Source organism: Anas platyrhynchos, chromosome 19 (genome assembly GCF_047663525.1).
Source record: "Anas platyrhynchos isolate ZD024472 breed Pekin duck chromosome 19, IASCAAS_PekinDuck_T2T, whole genome shotgun sequence".
Taxonomy (NCBI): Eukaryota; Metazoa; Chordata; class Aves; order Anseriformes; family Anatidae; genus Anas; species Anas platyrhynchos.
The window spans coordinates 3167091-3187829 of NC_092605.1; the positions used below are offsets into that span (position 1 = coordinate 3167091).

At 38.7% G+C, this 20739-nt stretch overlaps 1 protein-coding gene across 8 annotated transcripts in view; it reads right to left on the reverse strand.

Annotated features, from left to right (window-relative positions):
• CEP112 (centrosomal protein 112) overlaps positions 1 to 20739 on the reverse strand; it is a 163013-nt gene that overhangs the window by 50430 nt on the left and 91844 nt on the right. For 6 of the 8 annotated variants that reach the window (XR_011804176.1, XM_072025834.1, XM_072025831.1 and 3 more), the window contains one exon: positions 12960 to 13190. Coding sequence is in view for 7 of the 8 variants with exons in the window: in XM_072025834.1 (XP_071881935.1) it covers positions 12960 to 13190 (231 nt within the window). In the remaining variant the exon portion in view is untranslated. Of the gene's footprint in view, positions 1 to 11697; positions 12350 to 12959; positions 13191 to 20739 lie in introns of those variants that run through there. The other 2 variants (XM_072025833.1, XM_072025832.1) reach the window with 2 other exon arrangements.

Genomic DNA, 20739 nt, shown 5'->3' on the forward strand with positions numbered 1-20739 from the left:
AATTATCTGATTACAACAATTTTACATGCAGTTACTCTATATTACAGAGTGAGGACTTTTGCATTAAAAAGATTATGTCCTTGTTACAGTTAATTGGTTTTAAAAACCAACCATAATTCTATAACAAGCCTTAAAGCATCATATTGTGGTTGCTGAGCAAAACTGCACCGACTTCAACAAAACATTTCATGTAAAAATTAAAAATGGCATTAGCACTACAGATGTGGTATCTGAATTAATGGATGCTATTCGAACACAATCTGATTTTCATTTTTTCTTTTCATGAAACACAACTGTTACTAAGAAAAAAGTAGCAAAGGATCTACCATGACGGGTCCGTACTCCAAATGAATACCATGTCATGCCCTAATTACGGAGCGTCAAGTGCTGTTTTTAAAGTATTAGATGTATTAGAGGAGACTCAGGTCTAATTCCACTTGATGGAACTTGAACTTTTGCTGTGTGCATTACAAGCAACCACCTGCTGAAGTCTGACCTGGGGAAGTCTGTGCTGAAGCTGCAGAGCACGAGGGTGACCGTGCACACCGTGTGCTTGCAGCACGTTGCTCTCCCAGGGGTTCCCTCCTTCGTGGGCAGCCTGGGACAGCCCAGGACCAGCCAGCTGTGGGTTCGGCCACCAGCCACGTCTCAGCACACACGTCCTGCAGAGCAGCTGCCCATTCTGAGGTTTTATGGACACCTCTGGTGCGACAGCAGCTCCCGCAGCACTAGGGGGGTTTGCAGGTACGTTAACAACTTCGTCGTTCGTCGGCATCTAGGATGTCTTGAACGTTTACCAAAAATGCAGCCATTAATTTTTCAGAATGGTATAAACCTGTGCAAATCTTTCAGCTTTGGAATGGCAATTTTTGGAAATTAGAAATATGCTTTCAGTTATGCTACAAAATTAATATGAAAATGAACTCCTGCAACCCAATGCAGGCAGATCTGTTAGAGTCAAGCATGCCTAGTGAAATCCTGCTCATCCATACATGAACCAGTTAAAGTCTTGTAGTGTTTTAATTTGATTTCAACCTTACCAATACAAAACCACCAAAAACCTCACAAACATAACTCTTGTGTAGAGAGGTACACATACACACCCATAGTCACTAACAGAGAAGCAGATTTAAGGAATCTGTTTAGGGTACTGGCTATGAAATAATCATTTTTCAAAATGCCTGCAACTAACTAAATGATGGCCATACATAAGCTGATCCTCCATAATTAGCTAGATAAAATTGTAAGCAAACTGGGGAGAAAAAAAAAAAAAGGAAAATCAAAGGGTAGGGGAAGGAGAAGAAAGAAAATTTGCTCCAGGGAAGAAGCAACTGTTCTCTGATGTGCAGCAAAGAATTTAACATCAAAGAACTAATGTAAATGGGGCCCATTTACCTTAAACAACAACAACAAAAAACCCCAAACCAAAGCAAAAACAACAACACGAAGCCCACCACCAGAATATTTCTATTTAAGTTTGACAGCATTCTGCTTTGTACCAAAATTCAAGATTATGTAATTTGACAGATGTCAAAAGAAAATAACCTTACGAACGGCTAACTATAGCAATTTTTATTACATTAAAGTGCTCCATATATCTCTTAAAACTTCAGAGATCAGCAGATCACTTTTTAAATTCATCTGATTTTGCCTAAAAGTTTCATTTCTACCTCAAATCCTGGACCATGTATTTTTCCTTACATGCCTCTAATAATGGCTTCCTATTCCAATAACCTTTTTCTTTCTCCTGCACTCCCCACCAATCAGATAGCAAATGGAAAGCCAAATCTGTGTAACAGAGAAAATAGCATACCAGTTCCAACATGTAATTTGAGCCACCAAAAAGACTATTAAAACTAGTTCAATATCCAAAATGATGTTAACAGAATAATTAGTCAAGTACCGAAAGACTTCAAGGCTTTCTAAAATGAATGATAGAAATCCCAATCTGTCATACTCACAAATTCTATTAATATTCTATTTAACATTCTGCTTTTGTAGGTCTACAAATCTTTTTCTTCCTTTTTTAAAAAACATACATCTTCAGGGAAAAAAAACAATCACCCTCTCATTCATGTGCCAAGCACTTTTCATTGGGAAAAGAAACACAAATGAATAGGAACGGATTTGACCCTCTATGTTCATGAAGAATTGCCTTTCTGCAGTGTATTGCAATTCTCTGCTTAATGGGGGCCTCCTGAAAAACTGCTTGTGCAATTTGTGCCTTAGGAAAACTCTTATTTCCAGTCCTTTCATTTGAACCAATGGCATACTTTAATCATTCTGAAATTAAGCACAGAAATTAAATACACCCAGTTAACTCTTCCAGTAATTCTTCTGTGAGACTCCAACTTCACGGTGGCCAATGCCAAAGTTGTATGAACCTTACACTACAGCGTAATTACTAGCTTCACCTAAATGGATTTACTAAGTACCTAAATATTTCCCAGCTTCACTAACAGTGACTTCTATTCAGTGCTGCAGTGAGACAGGCACCTTACCTAAAACCAACTGCATGATTTGGCCCAAAACACAAGCCCTGTATACATTACGAGGCTTTAAAACCAGATTAATACTCTAGTCTTTCCATATGAAATTGTTCAACGCCTTAAGTTTATGTTACACGAAGAGAGTCCTCATGTATGTGTCAGGAATTTGAAGGACAGACAGCAAATTATAGTTTAATCTGAAGATGTACTGTGACTTCGGCCAGAAAAGCTTGGAGGCAGATGGCTTTTATGTTATGGCATGGTTCCTTCTCCTGCTCAGCATTCCTGTTTGATGAACTGAGTAAACCTAGTGAAGATGTTGAGAATGAAACACTCTCCGTGCAAGGACACTGAAGCCTAGCTTTCCCTCAGCTATGTACTTAAACATAGTACTCTGCAAATACGTTCCTGAATTATGATTTTAATATCTCCTGGTTTTCTTCTAACTGAATTAAAATGGTTACTTAAACTGGGCTTAAGACATTATATCAAGAGCGGTGGCGTTCTGTTTTTCAGAGCCTTAATAGATAAAATATGTACCCAAAGGGAATGACTGCAGCTTTTACAGGCTGCCTTTGCCCATCTGCAATACCGGGCACCTCTGCTCCAAGGACATCTCACTGCTGTGCGCATCCTGTCTCTCCCCCTCACACACCAGCACAAAGATGTTTACAGAAGAGTTTGTATCACTCAGGCCCAGATGTTTCTGGTACACAAACAGCTGACACCCAGTAAAAGCACGAAGGGATAAGGCTGCTAAACATCTTTGATGATTCAAGTCATAGCTAATGTTTCCTCCACAACTAGAAGGCACCAGTACCGAGATGCGACCCTGATCCAGGGGTTGACTCGGTTGCAGGCTTTACAATAAAGAATTCCAGCAGAATTCAGAGATCTCTGAGGCCCAGACACTTTATCATCTGATACTAGGCAAGTTCATGAGCTGTGACTTTTGCCAAGGAGAGACAACAAGTCTCCTGAAAGGACTATAAAGAGTAAGAATGTGATTTTTACTTTTTTTTTTTTTTAGATTTGCTATTGCTGTTCTAAGTTGAACTGTGTAGCAGTAACAAGCAAATGATAAAAAGATAAGGACTAGAAAGAAATCCGAAGTACCATTCTGAGAGCTAATTTATTTTATTAAACAGAAGGAAAACTGGAAACAAAAGGACAGGCTGGGTATTGCTGAGTTACATCATTAGATGACAGCCCAACAAAAGTTAAGCTTTTACAGTTGGAAAGACAAACATTCAAAGTAAGACACAAGCCCCTAACAAATCTACAATCTGAAGTAATCAGTGTTCCTCAGCAAGATTATGTGGGATTACTTTCTGTAGTTTTAAATACAACAAAGCTTCCCCAAAAGAACGCTAGAACTTCTCGGAGCCAGAAAGCATTACTGTACCAACAACTAGCTGCGCACAAGTCCAGCAAAGTCCCAATTAAAAGGAGAATGGAATATATTGCTCAACCATAAAAGCAATTAAAAGCATAAATAAGACACTGTGAGACACTTAATATTCCCAATGTTTAATTATTTATCCATTCTCCGTCCTGCAGCTCTAGGTCAGAATTAACTCCTGCGAACTAAAGGCAGGAGAACTCTTTTGGGGATTTGTACCTTATTCACTTTCAAGCAGACACCCAAATTCATTTCAAATTCACACAAGAACTGCAACAGTTTCACCTAAATCAGATTTTCTACAAGTTAAACACCCCTCCTACACTCAGATGTGATTGTGAAACTACTTTGATCTCTGTTCCCAAATTTATTGCTCTGTGTAATCCATGACAAAATATAATGTGATTTACTGTATCTCTATATGACAGCCCAGCAGCTGACAGAACTTAATAATTTAGCATAAGAAAAAAACCTTCTGGCACCAAAATATACAAATCATAATTGAGGCACTTTAGTATCACATTACAATGAAGCGCATGCAGGCTGATCACAAGAACTTCAAAACAATTAGAGTTCGTTCTCACTCACTTAATGAAGGTGGGTTTCATTCCCTGACATGCTCTGCAGCTATCAGCGAGTCGTTTTGGAACACTTTTGTTTCTTCACATTAAAGGCTCTGAAGGACTAATAACTCAGTTTTACCCCCCTCCCTGTTTCCCAAACACTCCTTTCCCTCCAAAATGGAGAAAAAAAAAAAAAGCCACCTGCAGCACTGCTCTGTTATGGAGATATGAAGAAAGAGCAAACAAGTATAAACGTCTTCAAATTGTGCCAGAATTTAAAAATACAATAAATTGTTTTACATTAGCTTGGTCCTAATAACTGAACACTTTTTCTAAAATAAAGGTGAAGTGAAAATTTTGAGATCTAAATGCCACCCTAAGCAGATATGCCAAGGACATATGCCATGGGGTAGCTTCAGCTCGTGTTGACTTTCATGTCTGGGGTCTTGAGAGACTCCCTGGCTAAAGGACGCATCGTCTACAAAAGTTTCAAGAAAAGAATAATTGTGGAGCTCCTGGCATGGGATGCAAGAGATATTTCAACTTAGTACTTCCTAACTCCAAGTAACAAGCAGCAGTGACGGCTGGTAGGTGGAGCAGACAGTAGATTACCTACAGCTGCCTGCATTAGGGAGCCCCGGCAAGATTAGGGACCACCGCAGGTACTGCCTTCCAGTAACAGCGCGTTGACTTTAGGATTGGTCCTACTTTGTCTAGGCACCCAGACCAGATGATATTCATTCAATAATTCTGAAAATTATTTCAGAATTAATTGGCCTAGATGTTTAAACAAACAAAACCCAAACCAAGTAATCTTACATTACAATTAGCTACTACACTGGAAAATAGCCAGTAGCTTTGCTAATGTTCTACTCTGTGATACAAAGATAAGTAAAATTGATGTATTTGAGGAATATCTGTTGAATTAAGACAAAATTAATAAGAATGTTTCAGTTTTCTTACTTTCCATAGAGAAAACTGTACCTACATGCAATCAGCCTATTCTGAGACGCACAGTGTTGGGGGGGGGGGGAGAAAATGAGGTAATGATTGAGTTGGGCTTTAAAAATATCAAACAAAGTTAAAATAATAAGCAATTGTGTATTACAAGATAAATCTGATGTACTACAGTTTGGATAGTGGAGAAAGGATCTGAAAACTATTGAAAAAATAATTAGAAGAGTCATCCTGCAACTGAAAAAGCTTCCTGCACTTCGTATTTGAGAAGTTAAGATGGAAACAGTCGTACTAAAGGCATCAGTACATCCTGCTGGGTCAGGCTAAGGGACCACCAGCCCACTCTCCTCCCCAGAGGCATGGGAGATGCTGCTGGGGGAGAGGGCATAAACCTGTTCCCTTGCTGTGGTTCATGCCCCCGGTATTGCCTCAGCACCCAAACCCGCTGTAGCAGGGAAGCAGAAGTTAAATGCCCGCTAATTGCCTTTACAGCCAAACTTCCCAACCAGCCAGCTGGAACTGATGCGATAGGGAATGAATAAAAGTGCACACTGCAAGACAGGGCAGATGACAGATCTCCAATTTTAATTGTATTAGTGCTTCCCCTATTGAAAGCTATCTTTTTAATTACATATTCTGACAATTTATTATTTAGCTCAATCATGCTTCTTGCCTGCTGCTTTTCATTTCTTAGCAGTAGTACCTTGGACATTTTAATGTTTAACCTAATGTTATTTGTGAATAAAAATAATGTGGTGTCTGATCTCTTCTCCAAACATTAAGAAGTTGTAAAGTAAGTGTAGTGTCCGTGGATGGATTTTTATTTTCTGCAATGGTAGTGAGATCAGCTACTCTTGATTACCTCTCGAATCAAGTTTATAAATAAAATTGATGGGCAGAAATCATAGAATGGCTTGGGTTGGAAGAGACCTTAAAGATCACCTAGTTCCAACCCCCTTGCCATGGGCAGGGATGCCAGAAACCTTACCCTTTGTTTCCTACTTTGTTTCTCTGGATGTTCCCCCGCCCCAGCCAAAGGAGGTGGGAGCACAGTAACTCTGCGTATGGATAACTGAGCCTATTGCTCTGAAATAACTCCAGCAGAGAAAGAGACAAATTTTGCTCAGTCTCATTTGAGTAAAATATCCCTGAAATCATTCTACCATATTTTGCTTTGTGTTTGGCTCTGTTGACTGAAGGCTCTTCCAAATAGCTCCCCAGTGGGATGAGGCAATTCCTGTGACTGTGTTCCTTGTCCACTATCATCTTTCTTTCCTTAGGATGAAAGAGACTGAGCAGGGCAAAGGGGGACACACAAGAGAAGAAATCAGTTTTCTCCCTCCTCTGTGAGGAAAAATTTTATTGCAGAGTTGCTGTCTGCTGTCCTCCATAGAAGCAGGATACAGACATTAAGTAATTGTAGTTTTCATAAAAACTTGTAACTTTGCTCATTTTTTTTTTTTCTCTGAAATACATTTCTTTTTTCTTCATCTTTTAAACTTTTGGCAGGATTTCAGAGCCAAACTAGTACACTCATTTTGAGTAATATTAGCTGGTAGATCACTAACACCAGCATGTCAGAATTGTTCAAGAACTAACAGACTCTACAAACAATAACAACAAAAATGTTACTACTCTGGAACAGGCAATAGTTTTCAGATGATAATGAAAAAAATCAAGAGACTCAGGGAACACGCAACTCCTCTTGGTAAGAAGGAGATGCTCTTTAGATTATTTATAACTAAAAGAATCTGTGTAATACAAAAACACTTAAAAATTTTTAGTATAAAAAATGGCCCATGTATGACAACTGGTGGAGATCCTGAATGCATTAAGCATGGAGAAAAACATATGTCTACACTATAATTAGGTACAGTTTAATGATATCATTATACTCAGGAACAATACATGTCCACATTTTATGGCTGACCCACTTGCCCCCATGTAAATAACCAGGGTATCACCGCAAAGTGCATGAAAATAGAATCTCTTTTGTGAGCATCCAGTTGAACTTTCTATACTATCACTATTAGTGTCCAAGTTAATGAAGTGAAAGATGTCTCTCAGATCAAAGTCTCCATCGTGCTAAGAAGTCTAAGCAGGAGCCTACAGAATTGCTGCAGAGATGTCCAGTTCCCAGAAGGTCTTAGATACAATGATGGAACCAGTTTTGGTACTTAATGAAATGTAGTTGGCAGAGAAGAACAATAACTAGAGAGACTGCATTCAGTGGTGTAAGCTAATGAAAAGCATGCAATGCTTATTTTTTTTTTTTTTTATGAGCAGAAGTAACTGCTTAGAGGAAACTCAGTACTTTTAATAGGGCATCTCTTAGAATTTCTCTAATTTCTTTGAAGATGTCATATTCTATTTTTTTTTTTTTTTTTTGCCAGGATTGAACACGATGACATCATCTGCATGAGTACTGACAATCGTGCCAGCATAGATACTGTGAATAAAGATATTTCTACATGTGCAGTATGAAAGTATGTCCAGTGAGTATGTCCAGTTGGACTGCATCCCAGGGCTGTGCCTGCCGGTTAATGGATCCCGCATCATGAAGCTGGGTGATAAAGGAAGGACTGAATGGTCTGTAGGGCACATTATCAGTACCTTAATTGTAAACTGTATGCAAGTACAAGTTCTTCAATAAATAAACATCCAATCATAAAACACCATCTGTATTTTTTTTGTTTTCCAGAAAAAGTCCCTGCTAGAAAAACATCATATTACAGCATTATTATACAGAATAGTTGTTCGTAATCAGGGAAGTAATCACTGACAGAGTATATTTGTACGTATTCTTTCAAAAATATACATACACACGCACATACATACATATTCTTTCAAATGTAAACCGTAACTTCAAATTTCCCGGGCATTGCAGTTTTATATGGACTTCCCAACAGATGTAGGTGGAGTGATTGTAAGAGGTATAGACTAGAAAACACTGTAGCTGTCAGATGTTATTTGAAGTAACAGAAATCTCCGAGTAAAGCTAACTGCGACATCATTAAAACCAACCAGAGGGATTTGCACAGCTCTGGCCAGGTTGCATGCTATGTTGGAGTCCCATCTCTGTAAAATGAGCCATTTCACAACTGCAACAAATCAGATGCGCAGTCCAGAAACTAAAGTGCTGATTCCCCCCCCCCCCCTTTTTTTTTTCTCTTTGACTACAGCTTCATCCTGTAATCAAATATCATGTGTGTTAAGAACAGTCAATACACAAGAATGTAAATTACTTCTCCACAAGAAAAGCAGCACTGAAAAAGAATTAGATGTTCCTGGAACCTACATAAAGAATTAACAGGATGAGTCAAAAACTCTCTATTTAACTACAGAAAAGAAGTCAATAAAAAGCTGAATGTTGAAAATTATCTAAAGGGCAAAAAAAAACTTTTTCTCCCACTCCAATTTACTCATGTACACTGCTCAGAGAGCTTTTTTATGAGGTATTTTCAGCGTTCCAAGGTTGCTTCCTTTGAGCATTGTTAGCATGTCTACTGATCTGCTAGGGTCATGCTTTCTGAATGCTCGTTTTCTTTGCCAAGAAAATACCACAGACAAATGTTACAAACAGTCGCGTTAGCCAAGCTTCACATCTGCACGCACTTAGAAATGCGGTTTGTCTCTTTCTTTTGGTGATTTCTGGCAAACCTAAAAATGCCCATAAGCATTGGGGAGCCTCTCACACCTGGCTGAGGAGTGGTTCTGTTGCACGCGCTGCTGATGCAGCCTACAACCCACCTGTCTCCTGCTGCTGCAACTCCTCATTAGCAGCGCCGAAATGCAGCACCATGTCTAATACATTCATTTCTTAAAGAGTTTTATTTCATCAGTGAGGCGTGACTTCAAATACTAAAAATTACCATCTTATCTGAAAATGCTATAATCACCTCATGTAATGAAATTCAAGCAAACTAAATCTATATATTAACAGCTTTAAAAGCAACTCAAAGTCACTATGATTGAATACAAGTGTTCTCTGAAGCAATATGTAAGATTCCTTAACTAATATACAGGAAATACTCTGGAGAAATTGTCAAGTCGTTTTTGTAAAAAGATAGACAATAGACATTAGGAAAGTACTGAAGTCATAAGGACATAAGTAGTTTCAAATGCTCCATGCTGTCGCCTTGAATTTTGTCTGATTTATGGCCAGCAGAGCTTATCTGACCTTAAGCACACTACCACTTGTTATCCCGATCTGATAAGGCGGCTCCGTGTGCCAATACAGGTGCCACGTTACAACTCACAAGGTGAGCAGTAAGGCGATTATGGGTGATGAGGCTGTGGCACCCGACCTAGCAGAAGGCTAAGGAAGAACTGCTGCTGCATGCTGGAACAGCTTCTTCTGTATCGAGCTACGAAGTGCATGCGGAGCTGCTTCTGCACCAGCCCAGCCCTATTTCGACATAACATCTGTGGCTCCGGGGCAGTGGTAAGGGCCCTGATCAGGAAAAGGAGGACAGAGTGATGGAAGGGAGTTGCCTGCCCTGTTCTCCCTTTTGCATTTCTGAGTCTACACCCCAGCCCTCTGAGGGAACAGGACATTTGGGACAAGGAAAAATGCGCATCAGACCTCTGAATGCCTACAACCCTTCTACACACCTCTATCTTCAGTAATGCAGCTCAGTAATGGGAGCAGGAGGTCAGAAATCCAGCCCCAGGTCTTCCCAGCCCTGGTGAGATGGAGCCCTCATCACCTTCTCAGGGACCATACCGCTCATGGGGTGGTGTCCATCCTGAGGCAATCTCAGAGGTGCCTCTGGGTTGTCCAAGCAGCTTCAGCAAAAGTGAAAATGCACATATTTACGTCAGCTGTCATTCACTTTCTTACAAAGTGGTATTTAAGTGAAAATACTGCCTACAAGAGAAGGGGTCAGTGGAAAATTATGGACTGTTCCCTTTATTATTTTTTCCACGGCGATAGATGACATGTTTATTTTTCCTATAGTGTGGGTTACACGGTGTCATTTGGCAACCTGTTAAATATTTTCCCGCTTATCATTCCCCAACTGATCGGGAGATGCAATAACTGTCAGAAGATAATTGCTTTTAGAATCACAGGTTCAAAAACATTACTGTACAATTTTTATTAAGTAACTTTCTGGCATTGCATGCTGTAATCTCTAACAAAATGAATCAAATAATATATTACAATAAACAACGTCCTATCTTCTCTGTTGCTCAAAATCTCAACTTTAAAGTGAAGACTTCAGTAAATTACACTGTGTTTACCTAAATATCGAAAAGCTGTCTACAAATACCAACAAATATTTAAATGTCCAGTGTGCTTGCAATGAAAACCATTTCTCTAATCTCTTCTGCCCATTCTCCTTCCTCCCATCCCCACTGGAGAAGGGCTATGGGGAGGGCAATACCATATAAATCCTGTGTTTTCTTTTACCCACCTTTATCTTAATTTTTCTTTTCACTCAAATTTTAGCTTTTTTTTTTTTTTTTTGAACAACAGTCCACAATTTCACAAAGAAATACACACAGAAATCAGTATTACTCACAAAACAGACCACTGAGGAATGAGATCCTTCATGTGGGAATGGACTGACCTTCAGAAAAATCTGGACAGCCATACAACTATTTCCAAGCCTAAACAGTGAAATTCAGCTTCCTCTTGGATTTTCAAACAATCTTTAAAGACTTGGCAAAAAGCATTCGGTTTGGAGGACAAAACTTTCTCCCATATTGTCCTAAATTTCAGGGGAACGAGATTTACTTGTTTTAAAAACAAGTTTCAAGATTCATGCTGCAGTTAAGGTATTTTAATCATCCCCCTTCAAATAAAATCTCCATTAAAATTCTGCAGATTTTAAGAGGATCAAGATTTGAAACTGAGTTGATGGAAACTGTTACTTTTGACCTTTATATGGAGTTTGCCCTTTAAGCTACTTTGACTTTGTAGCCAATTTCCACAGCTCTACATTTGGAAGACAGAAACGAAGAAGAACAGTAGAGGGAGATTTGATGGTAATGCAAGGTATTTTTTCACATTTACAGACTTTCCAAAAGATTTTTTTTTCCTTGTTCTCTACTCAACATGTGCTCTTCTGATTAGAGGTAAAAAAAAAATAGAAGTACTCTAAGTTAAAATAACGTAATTTTTAATAGCAGTTAATATTGCTTAAAATTAGCAATTTTATTTGGAAAAATAGAAAAATCCAATAAATTAAATGAAAATATTTCTGACAGAAATGACAATTCAAGTCTATTAAAGATATGTCCCTATGAAGGATTATTTGTAACTTTAATTTGAGGATGTAAAGAAGTTAACTTTTCTTTTGCTATACTACACATGTAAAAAAAGATCAAAGAAAGAAAAGAATTGAGATTCAAATTCCATTTTTAAGCAAAAATGACAATGTCTTCCTGAGTTAAAATTAATCCTTTAATGATGAATTTCAAAGGTTTAAATACTTTCTGTGACCTTGGCTTTAAATAATTATGCCAAGCAGAGCTTTCCTTACATTCAGAAAAGATTCTGAATTGTTGATCACAGCCATTTTAATGGCTTCAGGCTGGCTGATTTCCAACATAATCCTCCAAATGCTGTTTAAAATTACAGACCAAGAACCTGACGCAGGTAAATGAAATGTCACTTTCACAAAGGCTGTTCAAACAGTATATGCAGATTGTTAATTTGTGCCACTGTACATCACTGGGCAATAAAACGTATCATTTATTACATTAACACATATGAAAGATACTTCAACAGCTATCAGCTCACATACACACCCGTAGTCTACCATCAATATTGAGCAGCCGTTTTTAGTTTAGTCTTTGAAATAAAACTAACATGTTTTAGTTCATACCATCCCTAATGTGGAGAAACATTTCTATACAAGGAGCCAGTGAAAGGGGTTTGTCAGGAAGCTGCTGCGAACGCAGCGTCGAAGCAGAGATACGCGGTGACCCTGCTGAACAGAATGGGGAGGGAAGCCTTGATGAAGTTGAAACGCTAATTTTTATTTTCAAACCTTTCACACAGCACTTGCTCATCTGATGCACACAGGCAAAAGTAGACCAGCCATTGTTAGCCACTAGACCCAATTTCCTTGCAGTTTTAGCCTGAGTTTTTTCTCCTTAAGAACTTTTCCTCATTTTGAGGGAGAAAGTGTGGTTAGACAGAACCGCCCTTTCTGCTCTACCTAGTTCAACAAAGGAAAAGCAACTAGCCTAGTCCTTAGCTGGGTTTCCCTTTGAAATCATCTGGATTTTAAAGGTCATGGCCATCCCGCTTGCAACACGGCTGGAAGGTGCTGCCCCAGCAGCACTCACAGCAGACAGCTACAGCAGTGATTGCTGCCATTGCATCTTCAAAGAGAGGTCTTTCATTACAGAGCCACAGAATTTCCATTCTCATACCATGATTGCAGCATCTATGTCAGATCTACAACATACTACCTTTTGTTTTCAAATCAAGTGACCCCCTAAACATTTTGCCTTGTAAAGCTTTGGTTATCTGACTTTTAAGGTGATTACTTCCCTTTTGCTGAGCCACAAGAAGCAGCCCTGTGTGATTCTTACCTTGTCCAAGGCCTTCTGCGTTTCTGCATCATGCACCTTTTTCATGTCAAGCAACATTTTTTCTCCCTCCACTTTCAGCTTATTCACCACCATCTCGTGATCTCGAGCTGCCCTCTGCTTTTCCTCTTCCCACCGAAGGCTCGTCTCCATCAGCTGTTGCTTGCGCTGAGCATTTACCTGAATAAGCTCTTCCCTCAGCTTGTGGATTTGGCTCTCCAACTCACACATAACCTGAAATGAAGAACAAGCAAAGTAACAAAACAAGAACGAAAAACAAAATACTTCCCTCAGACAGGCTTTCACCTATGGATGGTAGGAAGCTGACTTGACAGATTCCCTGTCCCTTTCCTCTGCCTCTTTCATTGCTCTTCCCTTTCTCCGCATACACAGAGATGACTACAGCTCCGTCCTGCCCAAGGCATAGCTAGAGCAAGGAGATTTACCTTTCTGGAGGGGGTGACCCTATCAGAGAAATAACTTAGTTTGTGGCCTATAGTCACTATATATAATGCCTTTTTTCCCGTAAGAATTCACCTGTCACATTGTAATGAGACATGAGCATATCATCAATCATTTATCAACCACTGCTACAGATTATAGACCATATCTCACTGCAATGTGCTGATGTGCACAAGGAACATGTCACAGAAAGTGCTCCTTTGGGTGAGAGCACCAACGCACACTGAGAAAGGATGACACTGGCCACCATAAAGAACCATTACAACTCTGCAAACATGGTACAGATGAGACAACCTTCGAAATGGAAGACACAGACTTCTGAATCCATGATTCTCTTTTATGTGATCACAGACCATCCTCCAGTCCTTGGGAGCAAAATGCACTGTGCGCCATGGCATCAGAGCAGGCTGAGCCTCAGGGAGTCAGCTTGGGAACATCCAAGTGCGAGGAACGAAGCTGACACACAGTAAATCTGTAACACTCTTGAAGTGTACAGACTATACACTACTACTATTGTATTAATTCATTCAGATTTACACGTGCATATAGCTCTCATTAGTTACTGTTCTAACTGCATTGTCTGTAGCTTTTCAAAAGAAATATAGGTGCATTGCATATGTGACAAAAACATTGTCTTTCCAGCTAATTGTAACATACGAAGTTGAAAAACATGTTCTTTCATAAACACAGTTCTGAAAACAAGCCTTTTCACTAAAAACCTCACTTAGTAGTTCCCCCTTTTTGTTCCTGCCACATGAGCAACGCTGCAGTTCCCTGGAATTCTTGGGATGTACAGGATGACACGGAGATAAAATACCGACATCCTACCAAACATATGTAGGTGACTCAGATCAAGCTCATTAAAGGTTTCATAAGAAAATCTGCTTTACAATTAGCATATATTTAAAAACCCCATTGCCTTGGAGTGCCAGTTACTGCTTCTGGAGCTGTGAAGTGCTCTCTCCAACTATAACTGTTCTTCAGATGTTTCCTACAGCATCTATATTCAGCTAAACCATTTATTTGCAGTCTCTGAGAACCACATTACTACAAATCTTTGACAAAGGAACACTGATTTCTGACCAAAGTTGGGAAATTAATGACTGTATCAGAAATAACGCCTTGTACATTAATGTACCAGGAGAGATTGCTACTATAATTACTGTGATCTGCAAGAAAACTGAGGCTTGAAAGTCTGATTTTTTAAAAACTATTTCAGCTATATGGTATAATAAAAGACATGATGTCTCCTTTCAAACCTTCCCTTGTGTCCTTAGACTATCACAGCTGTAACATGTATTAAATATTAGCCGTCTCAGAAACTTATCACAAGATTGACTTGTTTCCATGCTTGCTTAATTACTCATTGGCATTACTCCTTAGCATGTCAAAGGTAAAGCTTTGTGCGTGCATGCACAGACTGAGCACATAATTTCTATACAGAATTATAACACAGGCCACATACTTTAGCCTATATCAGCATTATTTCAAACATATGCTTCAGATAGTGTGATCTACACTAGATTCTTTCCCGATCTTTTCCTCCATGCGTTTATTTTTTCTAAATCTGCAAACAGTCTAAAATGCAAAATACACTTTAGTTTGCAATTATACTGACTAAAATGTAAAGCACATTGCAGTATACCATTATAATCTACAATATGCTTCTACAATTCTTTCAGAAAAATAATTCACCTTAAGATCATAACAAAATGTTTCAGTAACTGTAAAAACATTTTTTAAAAAAAGCTTCCTAAAGCTTGATTTTTTCCATAAGTGAAACTTTAAGATATTACATCGCTCAGAAGATTCCTAAAAAGTTTGATAAAATATTTCAGAAAGAGCGCCAAGACTCACTTCTTAGAATAAAAGAAAAAAAACATTCATACATCATATTACAAGCCAAGATAGAGAATGGGTGAATTCCTGAGTCAACTGTTATTTCCTTCTGCTTTACTTCATTCTATACTCAATAATTCTTATACAAAGACATAGGAAAATTCAAACAGCACAATGCAGCATTTTCTACTGCCACATGGCAGTGACAGTGCCAAGCTTTCAGATTCAAAACTGGGGAGCCAAAAGATAGAGGGCTGAATGTTATAGGTAAAGTAATAGTAATTAATATGTAAAAGAGCATTAATGTTGGACCTAATAGATGGCAAAAGCAGATTTGGTTCTATTAGGAAAGAAGAAAGAATCTGAAGACAGGGTGATGGCAGCGAAACTAATATGATTAAGGGAGTCCTTTTGGAGCAACTTCACTGCTAGTAAGATGATGTTAAGAGACATCTAATCTCCCAAAGTGACTGGGAAAAGCTTATGCTGGGGATCACAGGCACAGTTCTTGTCTATTACCTTAAAATAAGGCTAGTTTTCACAGCTAGATTTTTTTTTTTAAACCCATAAACAAAGTCACTGGCAGAAGCAGCTTACGAATGACCAACTTGCTGCATAAGACAACTTTCTGTGACATGGGCATCTTAAAACTACTAAAAGAAAAGAAGCCCAAACTTTCCGTCACTAAGACTCTGCTATTCCACATGCCAGGTCTCATAAAGTATTATTAGGCTTAGATGTGGGCAAATTAGTATTAGCAGGAAAAATTTAAAAAATGACAATTTTCTGTTGTGGAAAATCCATGAAATATAAAACTTTAGAGCAATTTTATAGCTGCTTATATCTGTTTGTGAATTGTGCTGACCAAATTGCATGCTCCAAACAATAACTTGGGTGCAAGAGCTCCTGTGAGACATACACAACAACTTCAATACTCCACCAGAGCAAATAACTATTGTGCTAAATGGAAGGCTTAAACATAAGAAATAAAGATTTCACAGTATATAGTAGGTTCAAAATGGTATTGCTACGTGCTGGATTTAGGAATCAGGGTTAAAGCCTTTTTTTCAGTGGTATGGGTTTGAGTAAATGAAATGAGAGATCCATATCTCTTTTGCAAAGAACACTGAAGGATGGCCATGCCAAAACAGCACATCTCAAACAAGAAAGCATTTTGTAAAATGATTTAAAAGAAAACAGAGAAAGAAAACACTAGCTTACAGAATATCCCAAATGGAACCAAAATACAAGCATGTAAAGTCCGCTGTGTGAGAGGTAGAGATTTCACATGAATGTACATGGCATACTTGCATGTATGCTACGTGGCACGTATGACAGTCCTATAGATGAAGAAACTGCTAGCTGAGATGATGATTTCTATTTCTGTTTCAAAGGAATAACTTAGAATTCTAACTAAGAATATCTGTGCTGAAATAGTGTCATAAAAAGGGTGGGTCAAAAGCCCACAGCAATTTGCCTGTAGGGAAAAAATAGACTTGAAAGAAAAAAAAAAGAAGGTTGCTCACTCACTTTGGCCTATTTAAAATGCCAATAAATGTACTTCATGTTATTTGGAAGGAAAACATGTGCTCTTAATTTTAAAAAGTAAATTGCATAAGAAAATATAAAGCTGGCAAAAAGTTCAAATTAAAATCTGTTGCTGAAGTCTGAAACTCTGCTACAGTTAAAGGCAACAGAGATGAGAAATGGACCAAATGACTACAGTCCAATTCCTTTTGTTTTTCAGGAGCTTCTGCTTCAACCTCTTGAAGCATTTACTTGGACCAGTTTCTAAGGAAGAGGCTGGAGCATGACTGAGTCTTTTCTACTTGGTGATGGAACACATGGGCTCCCTCTCAATGTATTACACAGCAAACCACATCCACCCCATCACCACACATAACTTTGAAATGCCCTCAGCACCGTTTGAACTCACAAAACCAAGGAAATGCAGAGTTGAGATAAAATCCAGCATTATTCCCCATGGCTCAGATCTAGAATGATTTAGGTGTTGCTTCAGCAGCTTCAACAAGTGACTAAGCTCCCCGCAGATGAAGTTGCAGAAAGCTTTCATTGCTGAGGGTACTCAGGCAGTTGAAAGAGAGTAGCACTTTTAAAGACTACTGCATTTCCAAGTGGACTGTGATACCTCTTCGAACTAGTTTCAAAAGCTTTCTGTGGTGGGCTAACTTGGCTTCAGCTGGAGACAACTGCACAGATCTCCATTTGCAGTGCCTAATTTTGCTTGCATGTAACAAAACCCCCAAACACCTCTGAGCAGTTCCATAGACTTAGTTCAAACACGAAGCGTTAGGTTAGATGCTGAAAATAATTCATTCTAGGATTATAACCTAAAATATTAGCCCATGAGCAACAGCCCTGCTGGAATCACTGCTACGCAGTTTCTGTCTCTGTGTGCTAATACTTGCTCAACGTTTTCTCACCTGGAAGAACATTAAAATTAGTGTGTTCGTTTGAACAGTGAACTATGTGAAACCATCAGCTGCACCCTTCTGAAAGGGAGATTTGTTTCTTTGTGTCTTGTTAGGCTGGCTTGATGTGACAGAGATGGATGAGGTACACATAACATTTGTTATTGGATAGTGGATTATTTTTGAAAGGAGATCAGTCCAGTCAAGGGAAAGGAAGTCTGCAGTAAAAACAAATCTCACTTTGATGATGAAGAAGAATTAAAAGGAAAATAAGGAACAAAGTAGAAACCAGTGATTCAGTGGTGACAATGACTCCCTTTTACCCTAGATTAGTGCAACGTTCCAGAAGAGGTGGGAGAAGCATCCCATCTGAGTCAGCACAGCAACTGGTGACATATTTAGGGTAAAACAACTTAGACAGATTATCTGTTGGAAAAGGGGAATCTGAACTACTTCAACTTTCTTATTAACAAAAAAAGCTTTGTGAAGGGTTGAGAAACGGGACGAGTTTCTCTACCATCACACACAAAAAAGCAGTGCACCTAACATAAAAGACTACTAAAAAAGTAAACAAATGGTATTTGTTTGCAGCTCTAAGCTAAGAAAAAAGTACAGCTGTAAGAACTTCAAAGATGCTTGATGTTGGTTTGTGTTTAAACCAAAATTGGTTTACATTAACGAGTTTTGCTACTGCAGTTCCAGCGAGTCACAACAATCAGTCTTACACATGATCTCACTGGCTTTTGGGAACCATCCCTATGATTTTTACCATTAGGAGATAAAAGAGGCAACAAAGTGCAGCTTCTAAGGGCCAAGCATGATCCCTGTGGCTCTCTGTTCTTTTTGTCCACAAAACATCCCACTGAGCCAGACTCACTGGGCCCAGTACGGTTGCTTTTCTCCCAGCCAGACAAATTTCATCTGGCCAGTTCAGCCAGCTGGCAGATAAACGTGTGGCTCCCTTGTCACAGGACAACAACACAAAAGGTACACAGCAATGCTAAAAATAGGAATCTTTTGGTTTAAACTACAATCTAAATCTAAAAAGCTCAAATCCAAAGCAATACTTTAAAAACAGCTTTGAATTTGCAAGTCATTAAAATGTAGTAACTCAAGTTTTTAATGCCATGTATCTCCATTTTAATCAAGTATACTAAAAAGATTTTCTATACAATGACAATTTAAAATAAAATATTAAGAATATTATCCTTTTTTCTTGTGATTGATAAAACCAGTAATTTGTAAATAATAGGAAACCTTAAATGTATAGATAGAAGATAAGGTTGGGAACATGGAACTATATGAGACACTGTTCAAAATATCCTGTCAAAGCAGTAACAAGTAACAGGATCTCAACAAGACAAATTGCAACATAAAGAGCTGAGTTTTTAAGGAACATCTTTTAAGGAACATCAGCCAGCCATCCTAATCACAAGGGAAAAACAAATCTAAATGAACAAACCTAAATTAGGGTAGTAACTGATGAGGGGTGGAGGGATGGGAAAGACATGAGGGAACAGAACCAAGCTGTAAATTTCAAGGTAATACACAAAAGATATTAACATGAGCATAATAATGCCTGGCTAATGGTGGTCAGATTTCTGCAGTTATTCTAGTACTGGAGAATGATTTAAAGAGTTCTTCCTGGATTTTTGGTCAGGAAGTAATGTTGGAAGCAATGCGAGAACTGCACTGATTTGTAAAGAAAACTACTTCTGCAAATGTCACGGACATTATCACATGTGTAATGATGTGGCAGAGCCCAAATTAATAGGGATAAGTAATAAACAGCTATTTAGCTTTCACAGCACAATCTATTACACTGTCAAGTTTAAATGCCTTTGGGTAAGAACACAGACCCATAAAAATGGTAATTAAGGGAGCAGATAAATAAAATGGTGTGAAATGAAGTGAGAATGAACAACAGTTCAATGGCCAACAGGTAGGTTTCACCTCCTAAGAGCACTGATAGGATTTTCAAAAAAAAGCAAGGTATTCTGGAGGAAATCACCAAAGCACAGGGATTCTAGCACTGAAGCACAATTAAATCACAGTCTACCACAATTAAACATAGTCCTGATCACTAATCTAGTACTTGCTGGAAATACTAAATCAGCAAAACTAAAACTTCAATACAAAAGATGCACAAAACACTATATAAACATACATGAAAATGCATACATAAACTTCCTTATTCCTGAGGGAAGAAGATTCTGTCCGTGAAGTAGGTGCTATTGCACAACTTGTTAAATAGAAGACACCTTTACTTTATATATTAATAATTGCATCCCAAAACTGAAGCGTATTCCTATGTTCTTAAATCAAGTGTTTCCAGTTTTTAAATCTGTATAACAGCAATTTTATGTATTCTGTAGGAAAAATGTTACATAAACGAAAGGTGTATCACAGAATCGTCTAGGTTAGAAGAGACCTCCATGATTATCTAGTCCAACCTCTGACCTAACACTAACCAGTCCTCCACTAAACCATATCACCAAGCTTTACATCTAAATGTCTTTTAAAGACCTCCAGGAATGGTGACTCCACTACTTCCCTGGGCAGCCCATCCCAATGCCTAACAGCTCTTTCGGTAAAGAAGTTTTTCCTAATATCCAACCTAATCCTCCCCTGGTGCAACTTAAGCCCATTCCCCCTCGTCCTGTCACCAGGCACGTAGGAGAATAGACCAACCCCCGCCTCGCTACAGCCTCCTTTAATGTACCTGTAGAGAGAGATAAGGTCACCCCTGAGTCCCCTTTTCTCCAGGCTGACAATCGCAGCTCACTCATCCGCTCTTTGTAAGACTTCTCGAGACCCCTCACCAGCTTCATTGCCCTTCTCTGGACTCTCTCGAGCACCTCCATGTCCTTCTTGTAGTGAGGAGCCCAATATAGTCACTATAGTCACTAAGCTGCCCACCTTACAAAGAGCAGCAGCTCTCCAGAATAAAACAGATGCATGTTCAGTGTCCAAAAAACCTTACGTAGACGCAGTGCAGATGGCAACCATAATACTAACAGTAAAGTGTTTGCTGTTCAGCTGTGTAAAAT